At 43.7% G+C, this 20,738-nt stretch overlaps 1 protein-coding gene across 2 annotated transcripts in view; it reads left to right on the plus strand.

Annotated features, from left to right (window-relative positions):
* The window catches only part of LOC121000817 (coiled-coil domain-containing protein 1-like), a 111,941-nt gene that overhangs the window by 42,517 nt on the left and 48,686 nt on the right, over positions 1–20,738 (plus strand). For both annotated transcript variants that reach the window (XM_040431487.1, XM_040431486.1), the window contains exons 6-7: positions 7,019–7,094; positions 13,641–13,735. In XM_040431487.1, the coding sequence (XP_040287421.1) occupies positions 7,019–7,094; positions 13,641–13,735 (171 nt within the window). The remainder of the gene's footprint in view (positions 1–7,018; positions 7,095–13,640; positions 13,736–20,738) is intronic.

The raw sequence follows: 20,738 nt of genomic DNA on the forward strand, positions 1-20,738 counted from the left end.
TATTCTGGTGAAAGGTCCTCTTTAAACAAAACACCTTCAGCAACTATGTTCTGCTGCAGCAGGTGCAGCTTCCTGGATTCATCAATCTCACCAGCTGAGGAGCCTGGGTGAGACATACACGCCCTCCAGCACTTCACCGTACACATCACATCACCATACCTCCCAACTTTTAAAAATTGCAAGGAGGGACAATATGTGCGGCGCGCATCGCTTCACTTCTTTTCATACTAGGCCACGTCTCTAACTCTGTCCAAAGCATAATTACTGACTCTGCAGCCGCCGGGGATCGGTTAGACGAGTATTCCGCATGTGGAGCCCCTGGGACAACTCTTTTCTTACGCTTCAATATCCGTTTAAATATTGGCTCATAAATGATCAGATTATAGATATTTTAAGGACCAAATTGCACCAAATAATGAAGTTCTGGTCTAATACAGAGGTAGAAACCAGACAGATAGTTTAGTAAGGAGCAATTTAGTAAATTTATTAATGCACATTTCTGCATTAATTCCCCAGGTCAAAAAGAGGGACATTTAAGGATCAAAGAGGGACAGGGGGACATGCGTCAAAAACAGGGACACTTGGGAGGCATGCCACACTGAGTTATAAAAATCTAATAAAATCTCTCAATAATAATAATAATAATAAATAACACATAATACAGTACCTGGCATTCTCCAGCGCTGCAGCCCGCTCCTCTCCTCCGCTTCCTGTTTGCAGGCTGCAGTGCTGATGTAGCTGTGTACTCACTGGGCTCTGCTGCTTCATGCCATGTACTGAGTCAGTGCAGTGACCGTGTATATGGCTATGGCTCCACTGTGCCCTGTATACACAAGCTTAAGGTGGGTACCAGAGTGGCAGTATACCCGAGTCGTCAGTTTGCAGCACATTTTAAAAGTCTTCACACCCTTCACTGTCCTCACATTCTGTTCTCGCGCTCCTTGTGCTGTCAGTTCTCCCATAATGAGAAAGAGAGAACAGAAGGCGAAAACTCTTCACTGATATACTGAAAAGGAAAAACTACAATCTTACAGTGACAAAAGTCTTCAGGCCTTTAACTCGAGACGAAAGTCTTCAGCCCCTTAACTCGGGACATAAGTCTTCAGTCCCTTAACTCGGGACATAAGTCTTCAGCCCCTTAACTCGGGACGTAAGTCTTCAGCCCCTTAACTCGGGACATAAGTCTTCACCCCTTTAACTCAGGACATAAGTCTTCACCCCTTAACTCGGGACATAAGTCTTCAGCCCCTTAACTTGGGACATAAGTCTTCAGCCCCTTAACTCGGGACATAAGTCTTCAGCCCCTTAACTCGGGACATAAGTCTTCAGCCCCTTAACTCGGGACATAAGTCTTCAGCCCCTTAACTAGGGACATAAGTCTTCAGCCCCTTAACTCGGGACATAAGTCTTCAGCCCCTTAACTCGGGACATAAGTCTTCAGCCCCTTAACTCGGGACATGACTCTTCAGCCCCTTAACTCGGAACATAAGTCTTCAGCCCCTTAACTCGGGACATAAGTCTTCAGCCCCTTAACTCGGGACATAAGTCTTCAGCCCCTTAACTCGGGACATAAGTCTTCAGCCCCTTAACTCGGGACGTAAGTCTTTATCCCCTTAACTCGGGACATAAGTCTTCAGCCCCTTAACTCGGGACGTAAGTCTTCAGCCCCTTAACTCGGGACATAAGTCTTCAGCCCCTTTACTCAGGACATAAGTCTTCTGTAAGCCGTGTACCGGGGTGGGCTCCCCAGGATACAGCAAAGTCACTGACAAGGAAAGCGACACTGACACCAGCTTAATATGCACAAACAGAAACTTTACTTAGGCAAAAAGAAATAATACAAGCATAACCAAAACAATACAAACAGGCACAGAAAATGCTATATCCCGGACCCACAGTCAATGTCCCGGCCCACTGGACAGGCCTAGCCGATAGCGGACACAGCAGAGCCTGCAAGTCGTGCTGTGCCGCTACAGAGAACACCCCTAGCCGGTGGCAGACGCAGCAGAGCCTTCTAGTCAATAACTGCGCTGGAGTCCAGTACAGTAAAGCCTAGCAAACTATATAATCCTGACTAACTAACTAATGCGAGGCCTAGTCTAGTCTCTGTTACTTCAGGTGCCACACAATATATTACAGTCAGCAACCAGGTGTACTGACCTGTGTCCGTTCTGGGCCCGAGGATGCAGCCTACCCGAGATGGCCACCAACTTTTCTGCAACCGTGCGGCCTTGCTTGATGAAGAGGCCTTCTGTCCACACACTGGACTGGTCTTCCTGGGACAACCTCTCTTTCAAAAGAGCTGGATTCAGTAAGGGTATAACAGCTACTCTCCTTCTTCTGAGTGTCCATTAACTGCCGGACATCTGCAAGCCAGGATGGAATCGGATTCAGTCCCTCACAGCAGTATCCTTCCACCATGCCAGATCAACACTTCCTGGTTCACTCACAGGCAGCAGCATGAGTCATCATCTGTTTTGCATATTGAAATCTCAGAGTTGGCTGGCTGTAGCTGCAAAACAGTGGCCTCTAGTGCCCGGAATGCCAAATGACAGTTTAAGTACAGAAATTATGCAGAAATAGCTGTTTTACAATCTCACATGCCACCCCACTAGAAGTTATTGCCCCCTGCAACTCTCCCCATACAAACTCATCCTGGGCATTGCGCTGTGGAGGCACACCAGCATTGGGCCTCGCTGACCTTCTCAGATTGGGGGTTTCAGAAATACTGGGGACATAAGGCATATTTGACAAGAGAGGAGCTGTTGATTGCTCAGCATTGCATCTGGGTGGCAAACCTGCCACGGCCGGAACCTCTGTGGACACTTGAGCAGGGACGACACACCATTCCTCCTCTTCCTCATCTGAGGGACTTTCCTCCATACCCCGAGCGTGAGGAGGCACCCCCTCTACGCACATCGGCTCATCAAAATTACAACGTCTTAACATATTACGGTGTAAGTTCCGTGAGGGTCCCCCTGTCCCTACTGGCTCTACCTCATAGACTGGAATAGCGGAGTCCACCCTTCTCTTCACAGTGTATGGAACTGCCTCCCACCGTCCATCCAACTTCCCTGACGGCACTTCTCGGTGGGGGCTCCATCGGGTTAGGCATGTGGAGATCTTCAATCTCCCGTCCGGCTCGCCCAAACATGAGCATATGTGGAGAGTATCCAGTGGTACTGTGTACTCTGTTATTATAGGCCCACATCAACTCAGGTAGGTATGCGGGCCACTGGGCTTTTTGACTGTCTTCCACAGTCCGCAGCATCTGAAGCAAGGTGCGATTGAAGCGTTTGCACGCCCCATTTCCTTGTGGGTGATATGGAGTGGTTCGGGAGCATTCAATCCCATACAGTTGGTACAGTTCATTCATTAGAGTACCCTGAAAGCATGCTCCCTGGTCAGAATGTATCCTCCGTGGACACCCGAACACCTGTATAAAGTGTCTACAGACAGCTTCGGCGGCCGACTCTGCGGTTGGCTCTCTGGTGGGCACAGCCACTGCATACTTGGTAAAGTGATCTGTCATAACTAGACAGTACGAGTGTCCCGAAGTAGAATATCTGATCTGTACATAATCGATCATCAGAAGTTCTAGGTGCGGATGGTCTGCACAGGAGCCCGCTGTTCAGTTCTCTTACTCAACCCACAGGATCGACACTTAAGACATGCCGCGGCCACCATGTCGGCCAGATCTGGACAGTATACCAGCCGTTGTAGCCACTTGAACGTTTTGTCGCTCCCAAAATGAGCTCCCTTTTCATGAGCTTCCCTGGTGGCCTCCGGTCCCAACGACATGGGAATGACAATCTATTGCCAGTACTGCAGCTCTGACTGTAAGTATATGATCCGGCACAGGAGGCCCTGGGTAATTGTCAGCTTGTCCCACTGCCTTAACAACTTCTGACCCTCTGGGGTCAGGAGGGCTCGTTCTTCTGGCCAAGGCCAGATCTTGCTTCAAACCCATTCTTTCACCTTCCACAAATCCCGGCAGCTATCCTGGACTCTCTCCCAATCAGTCAACGTTTTCCCCAGCACCAGCGCCATTCCAGACGCCACCCCACTTGAATGTGCCACATCCGGGAACAGAGGTAAGCGACCAAGGTCAGGAGTTTCAGTATCCTCTAACTCCTCATTGGCTCTCTGAGTCGACTGTCCTACTGGAACTCGAGAGAGTGCATCGGTGTTGCCGTTCTCCCTACCGGACCGGAACTTGATGCGGTATTGGTACTTAGAGAGGGGGGCCAATCATCTTTGCTCGAGTGCGCCAAGCTTGGCATTCTCCAGGTGTGCCAATGGGTTGTTGTCCATCATCACGGTCACTTCTGCACCAGTCAGATATTCTGCAAACCTTTTGGTCATGGCCCACACCAGTGCCAGTAGTTCCAGTTTAAAGGAGCTATAGTTATCAGAGTTGCGTTCTGACTCTATTAGGGACCGGCTCCCATAGGCGATGACTCTCTCCCGTCCATCCTGGACTTGGGACAATACGGCCCCCAGACCATGTAGGCTTCCATCAGTATACAGCAGGAATGGGGAATCAAACCGCGCGTAAGCCAGAATCGGGGCATTGGTCAGCGCCTCTTTCACCGCTTCAAAGGCCTCTTGTTGCCGGGGCCCCCAGTTGACGGGGCGTTTCTTCGGGCCCCCAGCCGTGCCTCTTAGCAACTCGTTTAAAGGGCCCACCAGATGAGTGAATTTGGGTATAAACCTCCTGTAGTAGCCGGCCAGTCCCACGAACGCCCGTACCTCCCGTAGCATACTTGGCCGGGGCCACTTCTGAACGGCCTCCACCTTGCTGGGGGCCGGTTTTACCCACTCCTGGGTGACCACATGTCCTAAGTACTCTATCTGCTGTCGGAACAGCTGGCATTCCTTTGGCTTGATCTTGAGCCCATGGTCTCGTAGCCGTCCCAAGACTTGTCGCAGCTTCTGGAGGTGATCTTCAAAGAAAGCCCCGAACACTACTATGTCATCCAGGTATATCAACACTGATTCGAAGTTGAGGTCACCCAGACAGTGTTCCATCAATCGCTGGAATGTCCCCGGTGCATTGGAGAGACCAAAGAGCATCCGGTTGAACTCGTAGAGTCCCATAGGTAGAATGAAGGCCATCTTGGCTTTGTCCTTCTTGGCCACCGGCACCTGCCAGTACCCACTAGCCAGGTCAAGAGTTGAGAAGAGCTTTGCTTGGCTTAGGGCTGATAATGACTCTTCAATCCGCGGAAGGGGGTAGGCATCCCAGACGGTCTGAGCATTCAGCTTCCGATAATCCACGCAGAACTGGAGACTCCCGTTTTTCTTCCGCACCAAGACTACCGGAGCAGCCCACAGACTTTGACTCTCCTGGATCACCCGGTTCTCCAACATGCTGGCCACCATATCTTTCACCTCCTGATACATCTTAGGTGGAATCTGCCGGTAAATCTCCTGAAATTCGCAGAGGGTGTCTTCCAGCAGCTTTTGTTCCCCCGGGGTCAGGGTTCTGCAGTCCACCCCCATACGGGTCACGATCACTCGACCGTTCCACTCCGCTGTCGGGGTTTCCCTTGAATAGATCAGTTGTGAGAAAAATGTTGTCACAAACCAGCGGGTGTGGACCCATTATGCCCCGTGACCAACCTCCTCTAAGGTCGTTGTGTAAGTGAACCCATCATTCTTTAGCATTCCTTATGGTGAGGATAGATTTTTCCGAGGGGAACACCAGGTTGCTGCTTCTTGAGGAGGATTGGCACACGAAGAAGCTGGTCCAGGTGGACCAGGAGGTACCATAGCAAGGTACCAGAGGTACGGATGTAGTCAACAGGCAGAGTCTTAACCAGGAGTGACAGAGCAGAACCGAGCAGGAGGCAGAGGCGTAGTCATGCAAGCAATGGGTCAGGGCAGGTGGCACAGATACAGGTCAGGCAATCCGGGTCATCCACAGAAGAGTCGAGAAGGAGCAGGCAAGGATCAGACAGGTGGCGGAATCCAGAAGACAAGCACGCGTCAAGAGCATAAGCACAGACAAATTTACCTTTGCAGGACACAAAGGACCTTTGATGCTCATGCACCTGGGAAGAGGACTGGACCACCCAAATAGGTGCAGAATGGCAGGGATTGGTTAAACAGGACACATGTACAAAACCTTTAGGCCCCTTTCACACGAGCGAGTTTTCTGCGCAGGTGCAATGCGTGACGTGACCGTATATCACCCGCACTGAATCCAGACCCATTTATTTCAATAAGTCTGTGTACAAGAGCGGTTTTTTACACTCATCAGTTCTGCGTTGCGTTAAAAACTCAGCATGTTCTATATTCTGCGTTTTTCACGCAGCCCTGGCCCATAGAAGTGAATGCGGAGCAAGTGCGGATGCTATGCGTATTTCACTGATGGTTGCTAAGAGATGTTGTTTGTAAACCTTCAGTTTTTATCACGCTCGTGAAAAACGCATCAAAACGCATTGCACTCGCTGGAAAAAACTGAACAACAGAACACAATTGCAGACAAAACTGACTGAACCTGCTTGGAAAATGGTGTGAGTTTCACTGAACGCATCCGTAGCCAATCCGTCACTCTTGTGTGAAAGAGGCCTTAAAGAACAGGAAGAGACGCGCGCCGGCCCTTAAGGAAGTTCTACAGGGAACAGGCTGGAAGGCATGAAGTGTGCAGGGCTGGAAGGAAACCACGGAACAGATTCCAGGATGGACAATGCCTGCAAGGACAAAGCCCAGGACCGCGGCAGTAAATGGTAAGACACGGGCAACAGATCACCACATCTACCGGGCGCGGACAATGACAGAGGCAGCAAGGGAGGACAGTGCTCGCCCGAACACGGAGCCCAGGACTGAGGCGGTGAGAACATCGACAGTTAGCAACCACCGTTATAAGTGTCCATGCAGAATTTTAGTTTTTTATGAATGCTCTGTGTCTTCTGTGTCTCTTCTGTTTTCTTGCATTAACATGAATTTTATTTTGTTTAGTTTTTTATTATCATTTTATTCTCTTACATTTTTCTTTTTCCAAATCATACAGGATGACGATGCAGGGGACGCCTCAGAACCTGATGAAGATCTTCCAATAGAATCCATGGACAGGATCCATCTATCTGGTATATTTTTGATATTTCCAAAACCATTATTGGCTTTCACCTGATTGTTTTGCTGATCTTATGATAAATCAAATTTCTCGCCTCCTGTTACGGCTCCTAGAAGATTGTGTCTCGCTCTCCAGGAGCTAATGCTGATCTGAATAAACACTGTGTGATGCTTTATTTACCCTGTGGGGAGCGCTGCAGAGAAATCCAAACCCCACAGATTAGAGCTGATTGCTGAGGGATGTACAAAAATCAATTTGAGCAAGAAAATAAAAATAAAACCTTGATGTTTTCTCCCAGCAGATCTGGACTTAAAAAAATATTTCTTAGCTTTTATTTACATTTGAGCAAAAAGTGTCCAGTCCAAAATTATTCATCCCCTTCTCAATAATCAATAGAAAAGCCTTTATTGGCTATTACAGCAATCGAACGCTTCCTATAATTGCAGACCAGCTTTTTGCAGGTCTCCACAGGTATTTTTGCCCATTCATCTTTAGCAATGAGCTCCAAATCTTTCAGTTTGGAGGGTCTTCTTGCCATCACCCTGATCTTTAGCTCCCTCCACAGATTCTCAATTGGATCCAAGTCTGGACTCTGGCTGGGCCACTCCAAAACGTTAATGTTGTTGTCTGCTAACCATTTCTTCACCACTTTTGCTGTGTGTTTTGGGTCATTGTCATGCTGAAATGTCCACTGGTGCCCAAGGCCACGTTTCTCTGCAGACTGCCTGATGTTGTCGTTGAGAATCCTCATGTATTGCTCTTTTTTCATGGTGTCGTTTACTGTGATTTGGTTCCCTGGTCCATTGGCTGAAAAACACCCCCAAAGCATTAGGTTCCCACCACCATGTTTGACAGTGGGGATGGTGTTCTTTGGGTTGACGGATTCTTCTTTTTTACGCCAAATGAAGGAAGCATCATTGTGAGCAAACAATTAAATTTTTGTTTCATCTGACCATAACACAGAAGACCACAAGTCTTCTTCTTTGTCTAGATGAGTTTTTTCAAAGGCCAAGCGAGCTTTTGTGTGCCTTATCTGGAGAAGTGGCGTCCTCCTTGGTCTGTATTGTGCAGTGTCCGTTGGATTGTCTGCCTTGAGACATTGTCACCAGCAGAGCCCAGATTCACCAGGATGGCCTTGGTGGTGATCCTTGGATTCCTTTTCACCTCTCTAACTATCCTCCTGGCAGCACAGGTGTCACTTTTGGCTTCCGACCACGTCCTCTGAGATTTTCCACAGTGCGGAACATCTTGTATTTTTTGCTCAAATGTAAATAAAAGCTGAGAAATTAAAATAAAGAGATAGCAGGCACACTCATAAGTGGGATTAATAATGGTAGTTTTTATTTAAAATACTAGTTTAAAAATAAGATAGGGATTTTTATAGCATAGGTGAGTGAGTAGGGGAATCTAGGCACTTGTGGTGGGTGCCAGATAAGGGGTGGCTGGTACCAGTTTTTTAGGATGGATCCGTGTGGGAAAATTAGTGGTGTCTAGTCCATTAGGATAATAAGTATATAAAGTGGTGGTAAAAAGGTGGTAAAACAGGTGATAAAAAATGATAAAAAGTATGATAAAAATAAAAAATATTAGGACATAAAAATAAAAAATAAAAAATAGAAAATCTGTGAAAAATAATGTACTTTTCAGGATGAAAAAAGTTGGAAAGGTCAATAAGATGTACTACTGGTACTATTGACCATGAGTTGGATCTTCTCTGGTGGGCTTCTATGGATATATTTCCCAGCAGTTGGTGATCAGTCTATGACTCTTTATAGGTAGATAGATATATAGGTTGCGAAAAAAAGAAGTTGTCAAGTTTTGTAAAATATAATCATACACAGTGTGGTCCCATGTGGGACTATAGTTTATATAAGGTAGCGCTAAAAGGAAAAATGGATAAAAAAGCACTATCCTGTATAGTATACAATGTGAAGCTTTTGCTTGTGGAGGAAAGAAACAACAACCTGTGGGGGAATTGGTGTTCTGGACCTCGGTACGGCGTCCCGTACTGTCTTGGGTTCAGAGATCACTTACCCACCACGCAGTGATGTCTTCCGTCGGTGCTCCAAATGTTGCTTGCGGCTCTGTTCTCCGGCTGACGGCGTCCCACGTGGTATCCAAGCGCGCGCGTCTGTTGTTAGGTATGCACGTGACCTAATGTTGGTCACGTGATCGGGATCTGCCGGGCCGGTTTGAGAGTGCAAATGATGTTAGGGGAGCACTTCTGCTTCCAGGTCCCTCTTTGTATGTTGCTATTGCTCTATTGGCAATAATCCTCCGTACTCCTTAAACGCGTTTCGGGACTTCACTTGGTCCCTTCATCAGTAAGTGGAGGACTTGCGGCGTCTGCCTGGAATTTATAGGCTGACTCATTAGGAGTTAATCAATCAATTTAGGGTGCAGCCCATCATTTAGGGTTGATTGAAAAGTGGGTTGGTCTTTGGCTAATTGAAGCAAATGTTTCATTGTAGAACGTCAAAATCTGGTAATGTGGAACCAGGAGTAGGATCCAGTGAGGAAAAATACAGTTGCTGTTGGGGGTAGAACTTGGGAATGGAGATTAGATATGAATAAAATGTTAAGGGGTGAAGGTTGAAATTGGGGACAGACTGTGGACAGTCTTGGGGTGTGATTGTATAGAGTGTATGGTTGAGTATAGAGACTGGATGGAGATGTAGCTTGTATATATCTATGGAGTGAGAGATTAGGTCTCAAGCTGAGAAATGTTTTTTCCCCCACAATAATGCCTCTTGTACATCGTCGTATTATCTTTTGGGAGACACCTATGTCATTTCCTGTCAAAAAAATTACTTGCTGGTTGAATAAAAGTAACTTTAAGTCAAAATTTGCCAGGGGTATGAATAATTATGGGCAGCACTGTATATATGTATAATGTGGAGTTACGCAATATACTAAAAGTGGTTTTCCGAGAGCTTTTTCTTGATGACCTACCTGGATAGCTCATCAGTATCTGATCGGTGGGGGTCCAACACCTGGTTCCCCCGTCGATTTAGCTGGTTGAGAAGGCAGTGGTGCTGACAGTAGCGCCACGGACTTCTCCAGCTTTTTCTAGTCCATGTGACAAGTTCATCAGTCATGCGGCGTAGGTGATGCTGAGCCCCATAGACGTGAATGGGGCGATTCCAAAAGCAGCTGCTATACAATGTACGGTGCTGTGCTATGTGAGCTCGGAGAAGGCCGTGGGGGTCCCGGGTGCCAGATATCCAGATATCCTGAGGATAGGCCATCAGTAAAAAATCCTGGAAAACCTCTTTAGGTATAAAGTGTAGCTCCACAATACTTTTGCAATATTCCTTTAAAGAGGAGTTACACTATATGGAGATTTCCTCGCCGTCTCTTCTAGAAACAGAAACATAGAATTTGTCGGCAGATAAGAACCATTTGGCCCATCTAGTCTGCCCAATATACTAAATACTATGGATTGCCCCTGGCCCTATCTTATATGAAGGATGGCCTTATGCCTATCCCATGCATGCTTAAACTCCTTCACTGTGTTTGCAGCTGCCACTTCTGCAGGAAGGCTATTCCATGCATTCACTACTCTCTCAGTAAAGTAATACTTCCTGATATTACTTTTAAACCTTTGCCCCTCTAATTTAAAACTATGTCCTCTTGTAGCAGTTTTTCTTCTTTTAAATATTCTTTCCTCTTTTACCTTGTTGATTCCCTTTATGTATTTAGCAGTTTCTCTCATCTCCCCTCTGTCTCGTCTTTCTTCCAAGCTATACATGTTAAGGTCCTTTAATCTTTCCTGGTAAGTTTTATCCTGCAATCCATGTACCAGTTTAGTACCTCTTCTCTGAACTCTCTCCAAAGTATCAATATCCTTCTGGAGATATGGTCTCCAGTACTGAGCACAATACTCCTGATGAGGTCTCACTAGTGTTCTGTAGAGCGGCATGAGCGCCCCCCTCTGTCTACTGGTAATGCCTCTCCCTATACACCCCAGCATTCTGCTAGTATTTCCTGCTGCTCTATGACATGGTCTGCCTACCTTTAAGTCTTCTGAAATAATGACCCCTAAATCCCTTTCCTCAGATACTGAGGTTAGGACTGTATCACTGCTTTTATATTCTGCTCTGGGGTTTTTACGTCCCAGGTGCATTATCTTGCACTTATCAACATTAAATTTTAGTTGCCAGATTTTTGACCATTCCTCTAGTTTTCCTAAGTCCTTTTCCATTTGGTGTATCCCTCCAGGAACATCAACCCTGTTACAAATCTTTGTGTCATCAGCAAAAAGACACACCTTACCATCGAGGCCTTCTGCAATTTCGCTGATAAAGATATTAAACAATATGGGTCCCAGAACAGATCCCTGGGGTACCCCACTGGTAACAAGACCTTGGTCTGAATATACTCCATTGACTACAACCCTCTGTTGCCTGTCCCTCAGCCACTGCCTAATCCATTCAACAATATGGGAGTCCAAGCCCAAAGACTGCACTTTATTGATAAGCCTTCTATGTGGGACAGTATCAAAAGTCTTACTAAAGTCTAGATAAGCTATGTCTACTGCACCTCCTCCATCTATTATTTTAGTCACCCAATCAAAAAAATCTATAAGATTAGTTTGACATGATCTCCCTGATTGGTTTAATAAATCTGTTAATGGTTTTGCTAGTTCACCGCTGAGCTCTTTTAATAGCTTTGGGTGTATCCCATCAGGCCCCTGTGACTTATTTGTAGTAATTTTAGACAGCTGACTTAGAACCTCTTCCTCTGTAAAGACACATCAAAAGATTCATTAGTCTTCTTTCCTAACTGAGGTCCTTTTCCTTCCTTTTCCTTTGTAAAAACTGAACAGAAGTATTCATTGAGGCAGTCAGCTAGTTCTTTATCTTCTTCCATATACCTTCCTTCTTTTGTTTTTAATTTGGTAAATCCTTGTTTTAGTTTAGTTTTTTCATTTATGTATCTGAAGAATGCCTTCTCGCCTTTTTTCCCTGACTGAGCTAATTTCTCTTCTGCCTGTGCTTTAGAAGCTCTTATAACTTGTTTGGCCTCTCTCTGCTAATCTTATAAATTTGTCTGTCATCCTCGTTTTTTTTTTTTTATAATTCCTAAATGCTATCTTTTTGTTTTTAATGATTTTGGCCACTTCTGCTGAGTACCACAGTGGTCTCTTCCTTTTTTTGCTTTTACTGACAAGCCTAATGCAATTTTCTGTTGCCTTCAATAGTGCCACTTTTAAGTAGTCCCATTTCTCCTGGACTCCAATGAAACTGTTCCAGTCTGATAGGGACTCGTATACTACTAATATAATTTTAGAAAAGTCAGTTTTTCTAAAATCTAAAACTTTTGTTTTTGTGTGGTGTGATTCAGTCACTGTACTTATAGTAAACCACACTGACTAGTGATCACTAGATCCCAAGCTTTCCCCTACAGTAATATCAGATACCAAATTCCCATTTGTGAATACTAAATCTAAAATGGCCTCCTTCCGGGTTGGCTCCTCCACTACTTGCTGTAGAGATAATCCCAGTAGGGAATTTAGAATATCTGTACTCCTGGCAGAACTAGCTATTTTGGTTTTCCAGTTTACATCTGGAAGATTGAAGTCTCCCATAATGATAACTTCCCCCTTCAATGTCATTTTAGCCATTTCCTCAACTAGTAGATCATCTAATTCTTTGACTTGGCTAGGTGGTCTATATATCACACCTACACGAGTTACCTTATGATTATCAAGCTGCACGGTAACCCAAAATGACTCTAAATTGTTCTCGCTAACTTCTATCAAATTAGATTTTATGCTATTTTTCACATACAGGGCCAGCCGTCCCCCCTTCTTGCCTTCTCTGTCTTTCCTGTATAGAGAAAACCCTGGTATTGATATATCCCAGTCATTACTCCCCTTGAACCATGTCTCAGTAACAGCCACTACATCTATATTCTCAAATGCCATTATAGCCTCAAGTTCATTGATCTTATTCCCTAGACTGCGAGCATTTGTAGACAAGACTCTAAGCTTGTCATTTCTTAACCTTTGTGCTACTGGCCTCTTCTGGCATTGTTCTGGGGGGCAGTTGGACTGCTGGATTATCACTCTTTTGCCCCCCTTTCCTAGTTTAAATGCTTCTTAGCAAATACTTGGAACTGTTCACCGAGGACATTCGTTCCTTTGAGTGAAAGATGCAAACCATCTTTCTTGTACAGTTCTTTTCCATTCCAACAAGAGCTAACATGAGACACAAAGCCAAACCCTTGGTTCAGACACCATTCACCAAGCCATACATTGAATTCCTTAATGCGCATCTTCCTGTCATGCTGAAGGTTATGCACAGGCAAAACTGCAGAGAATGAAACAGTTGATGCAACCTCCTGTATATCCTTTCCTCCTTGTTCTTTCCTTCCAGTCTCTATAAAAGGCGTTCACTTTCCTGATTCTCTTCAGACTTAGTTTCCTCAGTCGCTCGGCAGACATATAAGGTGCAGCCTGCAGCGCAGTCAGTGTAGCGGAGCTGTGTTCCTGGACAGGGAGCGATGGGCATCTTCCTGATTTACTTATGTCTTCATACGTGTTTTGTGCTCTCAGCCCCCGGATATGAAGACGACTCCTCTGTTGATCATGTTTCTGAGGGGCAGTCCCAAGTGGAGGCAGACGACTCGGGGAGCGATGAATCCAACCTGGTATTATTACACTTATTATTACTATGCGTATCACTCTGCTGCGGTATTATTAGGTATTAGCAGTAACAGTTTTATTATCAGAGCACCTGTTCACATTGTATTTCTTTACTGCACAGTTTTACAATAAATTGCAGCGTTTTTTCGGTGCAGGTTATTTTGCTTGTGTTTTTAACATATTTTACCTATAAAAGCCGTGTAGCTTGTGGTTATTACTGCACGGATTTGACGCTCACACTGGGAGTACCAGCACTCAGAGACTTTGTCTTTATTTTCCATGTGATGATTTTTATAAATTGTAATTAGGGATGAGCGAACTTCATACTTTGACGTTCTAGTTCGTGTTCAGGTTGTGGTATAATGTGAATTGCGTTATGGATTCCGTTACCACGGACCATAACACAATTCCATGACGGAATGCCTTTAGAGTCCGTCATAGTCTATGGCCAGCATAATGGATCCGTTATGCAGCCCATAGACTTCTATTATGACGGAATGAATAACGCAATGCGTCTAAAGGCATTCTGTTATGCATTAGTCATAGAATTGCATTATGGTCCGTGGTAACAGAATTCATAACGCAATTCACATTATTGATATGATTATAATTGATATGATTGAGAAAATACAATATAGTCCTGGATGGATTATAGGAACATTGGACGTGCAGTCCCTATATACTGTAATAAACCACGAACAAGGAATAAAAGCTATGGGACAGCAATTGCAACAAAATAGCCAGATACCCATAGAACAGATTGAATACCTGCAAACAGTTACCCAGTATATTCTGGATCATAACTATTTTTGGTTTGATTCGAATATATATCTGCAGGTATGTGGTACTGCAATGGGCACCAGGTTTGCCCCCAGCTACGCCAATTTATTTATGGCGAATTGGGAACAAGAAGCCATTGACCCTAAGCTGGGGACAGACCTGGTGCTCTGGAAGAGATATATCGATGACGTCCTCTTCATATGGAAAAATGATCAGGAATCACTGGACAAATTTTTAGAAGATATAAATAAAAATAGTTATGGTCTACGGTTTGCGGGAAAAACTAGCCAAGAAATGGTGGAATTCCTAGATCTAGAAATTAAAATAGAGGAGTCCAAATTAATCTGCAACACATTTCGGAAGCCAACAGCAAAAAATAGCTGTATCTTGTATAATAGCTGTCATCTGCCACAATGGCTTTTAAATGTACCTACAGGACAATTTAGAAGAATTAGGCGAAATTGTTCAAAATTGGAAACCTTTGAAAAAGAAGCTGTAGATATGAAAAATCAGTTTTTGGAGAAACAATATCCCACAGAAGTTTTGGAAATAGCATTAAACAAAGTCAGACAACTAGATCGAAAATCTTTCTTTAGTACAAGAACAAAGGAACAGAAAGATGAAAATATAAGAATAATTGTCCCGTTTAATACTCAGCATAAAAAAGTGAAATATATATTAAATAAACATTGGCATTTTTTAAACAAAGATAAAGTAATAGGCCAATTAATTCCAAAATTTCCACAAGTTATTTTTACCAAAGCACCCAATTTAGCACTTATGGTAGCACTAACCATCCCAAAAACCAATAAAAACAAAGTAGATTCATCCATACAAAAATGGACAGATACTACAGGTTTTTTTCGATGTGGAAAATGCATGGGGTGTAAAAATACTATGTTCCCTAAAAAGACATCGGTAGTGAAATCTACAACAAATAATCACCAACACACAATTAAAGATTTCCTTACATGCAACACCAATAGTGTTATTTATGTTATACAATGTCCCTGTAAGAGGCAATATGTGGGAAGAACAAAGAGACAATTAAAATTTGCATAGCGGAACACATTTCCAATATAAAGAAAGGGTACGTAAAACACACTCTGTCAAACCATTTCAAACTTGTACACAACCAAGATCCCAAGGGACTTGTGTTTTCGGCTCTGGAGAAAATAGAAACAGACTGGAGGGGTGGGGATCATATTAAGAAAATGTCAAGGATTGAATCACGATTCATCTTTGACTTGAATACCCTATTACCAGCAGGATTGAATGCTGAAATTGAAATATATGGATTTCTGTAGCTACTTTCTGGGGGGGGGGGGGGTCTTGACCGGGGAGAGACCCGTGAGCATTTATACCCTCCGGGCCTTCCCCCGGTGACGAACCTCCTCCTTATTATCTACAAACATATGAAGCTCTCCCGTGTGCAAATAAGTTATTAAATAAATTAAGAATGAATAAATTAATATGAAATATCTATCTGTCCCATCTAATTTTAGTGATGTATTGTATTGATAATTATATATATGTAATTTATGTATTTTATGGATTTTTTATATATTTTTATATTTTTATATATTTGTATATATTTTTAAACATATTTGTCCTATACATCTACTCCATATTTGAGTATTAAATGGAACTTCCGATATGGGATCGATGTAGGAAGAATGTTGAATTAAAATAGAAAGGAAATAAAATAAAAACGCAATGAAACCGCAACACATATAAAATTGTTCCATTTAATTGCACAAATACTGTGCGGATTTTGATATTATCTATTGTTTCCTTCTTATTTACCTACTATTCTATTCTATTAGTAGGAACGAATAGTACAAAATGGATTATTAAAATAGATTTTATGATGGTGTTGCGGTGACATATGCATGCGCGTGTATATATATACATGTGAATTGTCTAAACATGTATTACCGCAACTTGTAGTTTGAATGTGATATACTTAGTTATATATTTAATCTATTTTTAATTGGTTTTATATTGAATATGTAAGCGACCTACTTGCACCTTTCTGAAGAGAAAAAATGTACGTCACTTCCGACTCAAAGTTAATTAATTTAATCCACACCTGATTTAGGTATATAAAAGTCAGTCATTTCCATGGGTAGTTCAGCCACTGATGGAGGAGTCGTAGTTAACTCCGAAACATGTTTGGTAATTACCCCATGGAATAAAGCATCACTCCGGAGGACTAAAAGCGCTAAAAGAAAAGGAAAAGAAAAAGGAAATAAAGAAACATGGGATCGCTGATTTTCCAGCTTGAAAAATCCAAGATAAGCCGGATATCTGTCTGTTTGGAGAGTCGGCTGTGTGGCAGAGTCCACTCCTGTTAAGTATTTATTCAAATACAGAAGGAACGCATCACCGACTGACCCCCAAATACAGCACGGCTATATGAAAAACAGCGAGGATCCCAAAGCCGCAACACTTTGATTTGTTGTAACTGGAGCAACTATTGTTCACCACACGTGGGACGCCACCTGTGATTTACCAAAGCCGACAATACTGCACTACAAACTGTGAGTATAATTGCTTCGGCTCTCCTGTACTAAAAAGCAGCAATAGTGCACTGATTTAATATACATAGCGACTATTGAGTCGCAACAGCGGCATTGACTATTTAAAAAGCCTTTATTCAAAAAGACTTTATTCAAATAATCAGATTAATCCCCATTTCTTGGGGCATCGATTGGGTGAAAGAACCCATCTGGAAGGATATTATTTACCATCCAACAAGTCCTGGTGCATATACAGTCGAACTATTGAAATTACACAGATATCAAAACGCAATATTGCTAATTTATATATTATTATTATATTGGGTTTTATTGTATTCAATAGTTTTTCTATTTTTAGTATTTTATTACTTTTAAGAGTGTTACATTTTATGTATGTTTATTCAACAGTTATATCACTAATAAATAAAATATTGTTATAATAACCATCCGTGTGGTACCGAATATTGGTGTGCCCTACCATCCTTTGCTGCAATTCACATTATACCACAACCCGAACTCGAACTTCAAAATATGAAGTTCGCTCATCCCTAGTAGTAATATTATTAGATTTATTATTCTGTTTTTATGGTTTATTAATTTATTTAATATGTTTATGATATTTATTACTTATTATTACTATTATTACTATTATACATATAATATTATTGTACTTTATTTGCAGTGATTGATATTACTGTATATAGTGTCATCATTATTCCCTTTTATTATTATTAGTATTTATTGCATGTAGTATTTTTATTTAGTTTTTCTTTATTTATTATTTTATACTTTCAATTTTTTTTGGTTTGAAAAATGCATCAAAACTGATTGCACCCACGCGGAAAAAACTGAAAGACTGAACACAAATGCAGACAAAACTAACTGAACTTGTTTGTGAAATGGTGTGAGTTTCACTGAACGCATCCTGAGCCAATCCGTATCGTTCGTGTGAAAGCGGTCTTATAGCGTCACTGGGTGAGGTGAGGTTCCAGCACCAGCACAACAAAATTCCTCCCTAGAGGCAGAGAAGAGAATCCTCTGTCCCTGTAGCTCTGCCATTTTTGTCGCCATCTGCTGGTGAACCAGGCACATTACACATAAACAGTTGCATAATCCGAAATAGCAATACACATTTTGCAGGATCTGGAAATCAATACATATGATGATATATTAATAGAGTTGAGCGAACACCTGGATGTTCGGGTTCGAGAAGTTCGGCCGAACTTCCCGGAAATGTTCGGGTTCGGGATCCGAACCCGACCCGAACTTCGCCCCGAACCCGAACCCCATTGAAGTCAATGGGGACCCGAACTTTTCGGCACTAAAAAGGCTGTAAAACAGCCCAGGAAAGGGCTAGAGGGCTGCAAAAGGCAGCAAAATGTAGTTAAATCCCCTGCAAACAAATGTGGATAGGGAATTGAATTAAAATAAAAATAAAATAAATAAAAATTAACCATTATCAATTGGAGAGAGGTCCCATAGCAGAGAATCAGGCTTCATGTCAGCAGAGAATCAGTCTTCATGTCATAGCAGAGAATCAGGCTTCACGTCACCCACCACTGGAACAGGCCACTGTCACACATTTAGGCCCAGGCACCCAGACAGAGGAGAGAGGTCCCATAGCAGAGAATCTGGCTTCATGTCAGCAGAGAATCAGTCTTCATGTCATAGCAGAGAATCAGGCTTCATGTCTGTTGGGCAATTTACTCTCTTGCCTAACGGTGTCCCTGACACATGATTTCGATGATCAGCTTGAATTAAGTCTAACCGGTACCGGGAGAATGAATTAGATTGACCACATGAACACATGTCTATTTCCAATCCATTCTGGTTTATTCCACAGTTGGCAAACAGTTATAATAGAGGGGGTTGAGCTTCCTTGACATCCAATCATATGTTAGCATTAGTATTCGACCTATGGTATCGATCACACATGAGCTCTGCATTAACATAATAGATGACTCATAGTAACAGCATTTGACCAATCAGGTATATACACATGGGCCAGCAGACACTTGAGCCAGATGACCTTATATGGTTAGGACTGTTCAAACTTACAGACTAAGGAATGTATGGATATCTTGAAACAGCACAAGAAGTTTCACACATTCCAAAGGGGGAAGGGATATTTTGTAAGTGCTCTGACCAAATGTAATACACGTGGCTAAATAAGACAAAATGGAGTTACTTATAGCCCATCAATGTCACCCACCACTGGAACAGGCCACTGTCAGATATTTTTAGGCCCCGGCACCCAGACAGAGGAGAGAGGTCCCATAGCAGAGAATCAGGCTTCATGTCATAGCAGAGAATCAGGCTTCATGTCACCCACCACTGGAACAGGCCACTGTGAGATATTTTTAGGCCCCGGCACCCAGACAGAGGAGAGAGGTCCCATAGCTGAGAATCAGTCTTCATGTCATAGCAGAGAATCAGGCTTCACGTCACCCACCACTGGAACAGGCCACTGTCACATATTTAGGCCCCGGCACCCAGACAGAGGAGAGAGGTCCCGTAACAGAGAATCTGGCTTCATGTCAGCACAGAATCAGTCTTCATGTCATAGCAGAGAATCAGGCTTCACGTCACCCACCACTGGAACAGGCCACTGTCACATATTTAGGCCCAGGCACCCAGGCAGAGGAGAGAGGTCCCGTAACAGAGAATCTGGCTTAATGTCAGCACAGAATCAGTCTTCATGTCATAGCAGAGAATCAGGCTTCACGTCACCCACCACTGGAACAGGCCACTATCACATATTTAGGCCCAGGCACCCAGGCAGAGGAGAGAGGTCCCATAACAGAGAATCTGGCTTAATGTCAGCACAGAATCAGTCTTCATGTTATAGCAGAGAATCAGGCTTCACGTCACCCACCATTGGAACAGGCCACTGTCACATATTTAGGCCCAGGCACCCAGGCAGAGGAGAGAGGTCCTGTAACAGAGAATCTGGCTTCATGTCAGCACAGAATCAGTCTTCATGTCATAGCAGAGAATCAGGCTTCACGTCACCCACCACTGGAACAGGCCACTGTCAGATATTTTTAGGCCCCGGCACCCAGACAGAGGAGAGGTTCATTCAACTTTGGGTTGCCCCGCAATATAATGGTAAAATGAAAATAAAAATAGGATTTTATGAGGAAGTGCCCTGGAGTACAATAATATATTGTTAAGGGGAGGTAGTTAATGTCTAATCTGCACAAGGGATGGACAGGTCCTGTGGGATCCATGCCTGGTTCATTTTTATGAACGTCAGCTTGTCCACAATGGCTGTGGACAGGCGGCTGCGTTTGTCTGTAATGACGCCCCCTGCCGTGCTGAATATACGCTGGCCGCCGGGCAGGCCAGCACCTCCAAGGCATAAAAGGCTAGCTCTGGCCACGTGGACAATTTGGAGACCCAGAAGTTGAATGGGACTGAACCATCAGTCAGTACGTGGAGGGGTGTGCACCAGTGATGGGCCCGAGCTGCGTTGGATGCCAGACCGCTGTGAACATGCTTCATCCTCATCCTCCTCCACCTCCTCCTCATCCTCGTCCTCCAGTAGTGGGCCCTGTCTGGCCACATTTGTACCTGGCCTCTGCTGTCGCAAAAAACCTCCCTCTGAGTCACTTCGAAGAGACTGGCCTGAAAGTGCTAAAAATGACCCCTCTTCCTCCTCCTCCTCCTGGGCCACCTCCTCTTCCATCATCGCCCTAAGTGTTTT

Source organism: Bufo bufo, chromosome 5 (genome assembly GCF_905171765.1).
Source record: "Bufo bufo chromosome 5, aBufBuf1.1, whole genome shotgun sequence".
In the NCBI taxonomy this organism is placed as follows: domain Eukaryota; kingdom Metazoa; phylum Chordata; class Amphibia; order Anura; family Bufonidae; genus Bufo; species Bufo bufo.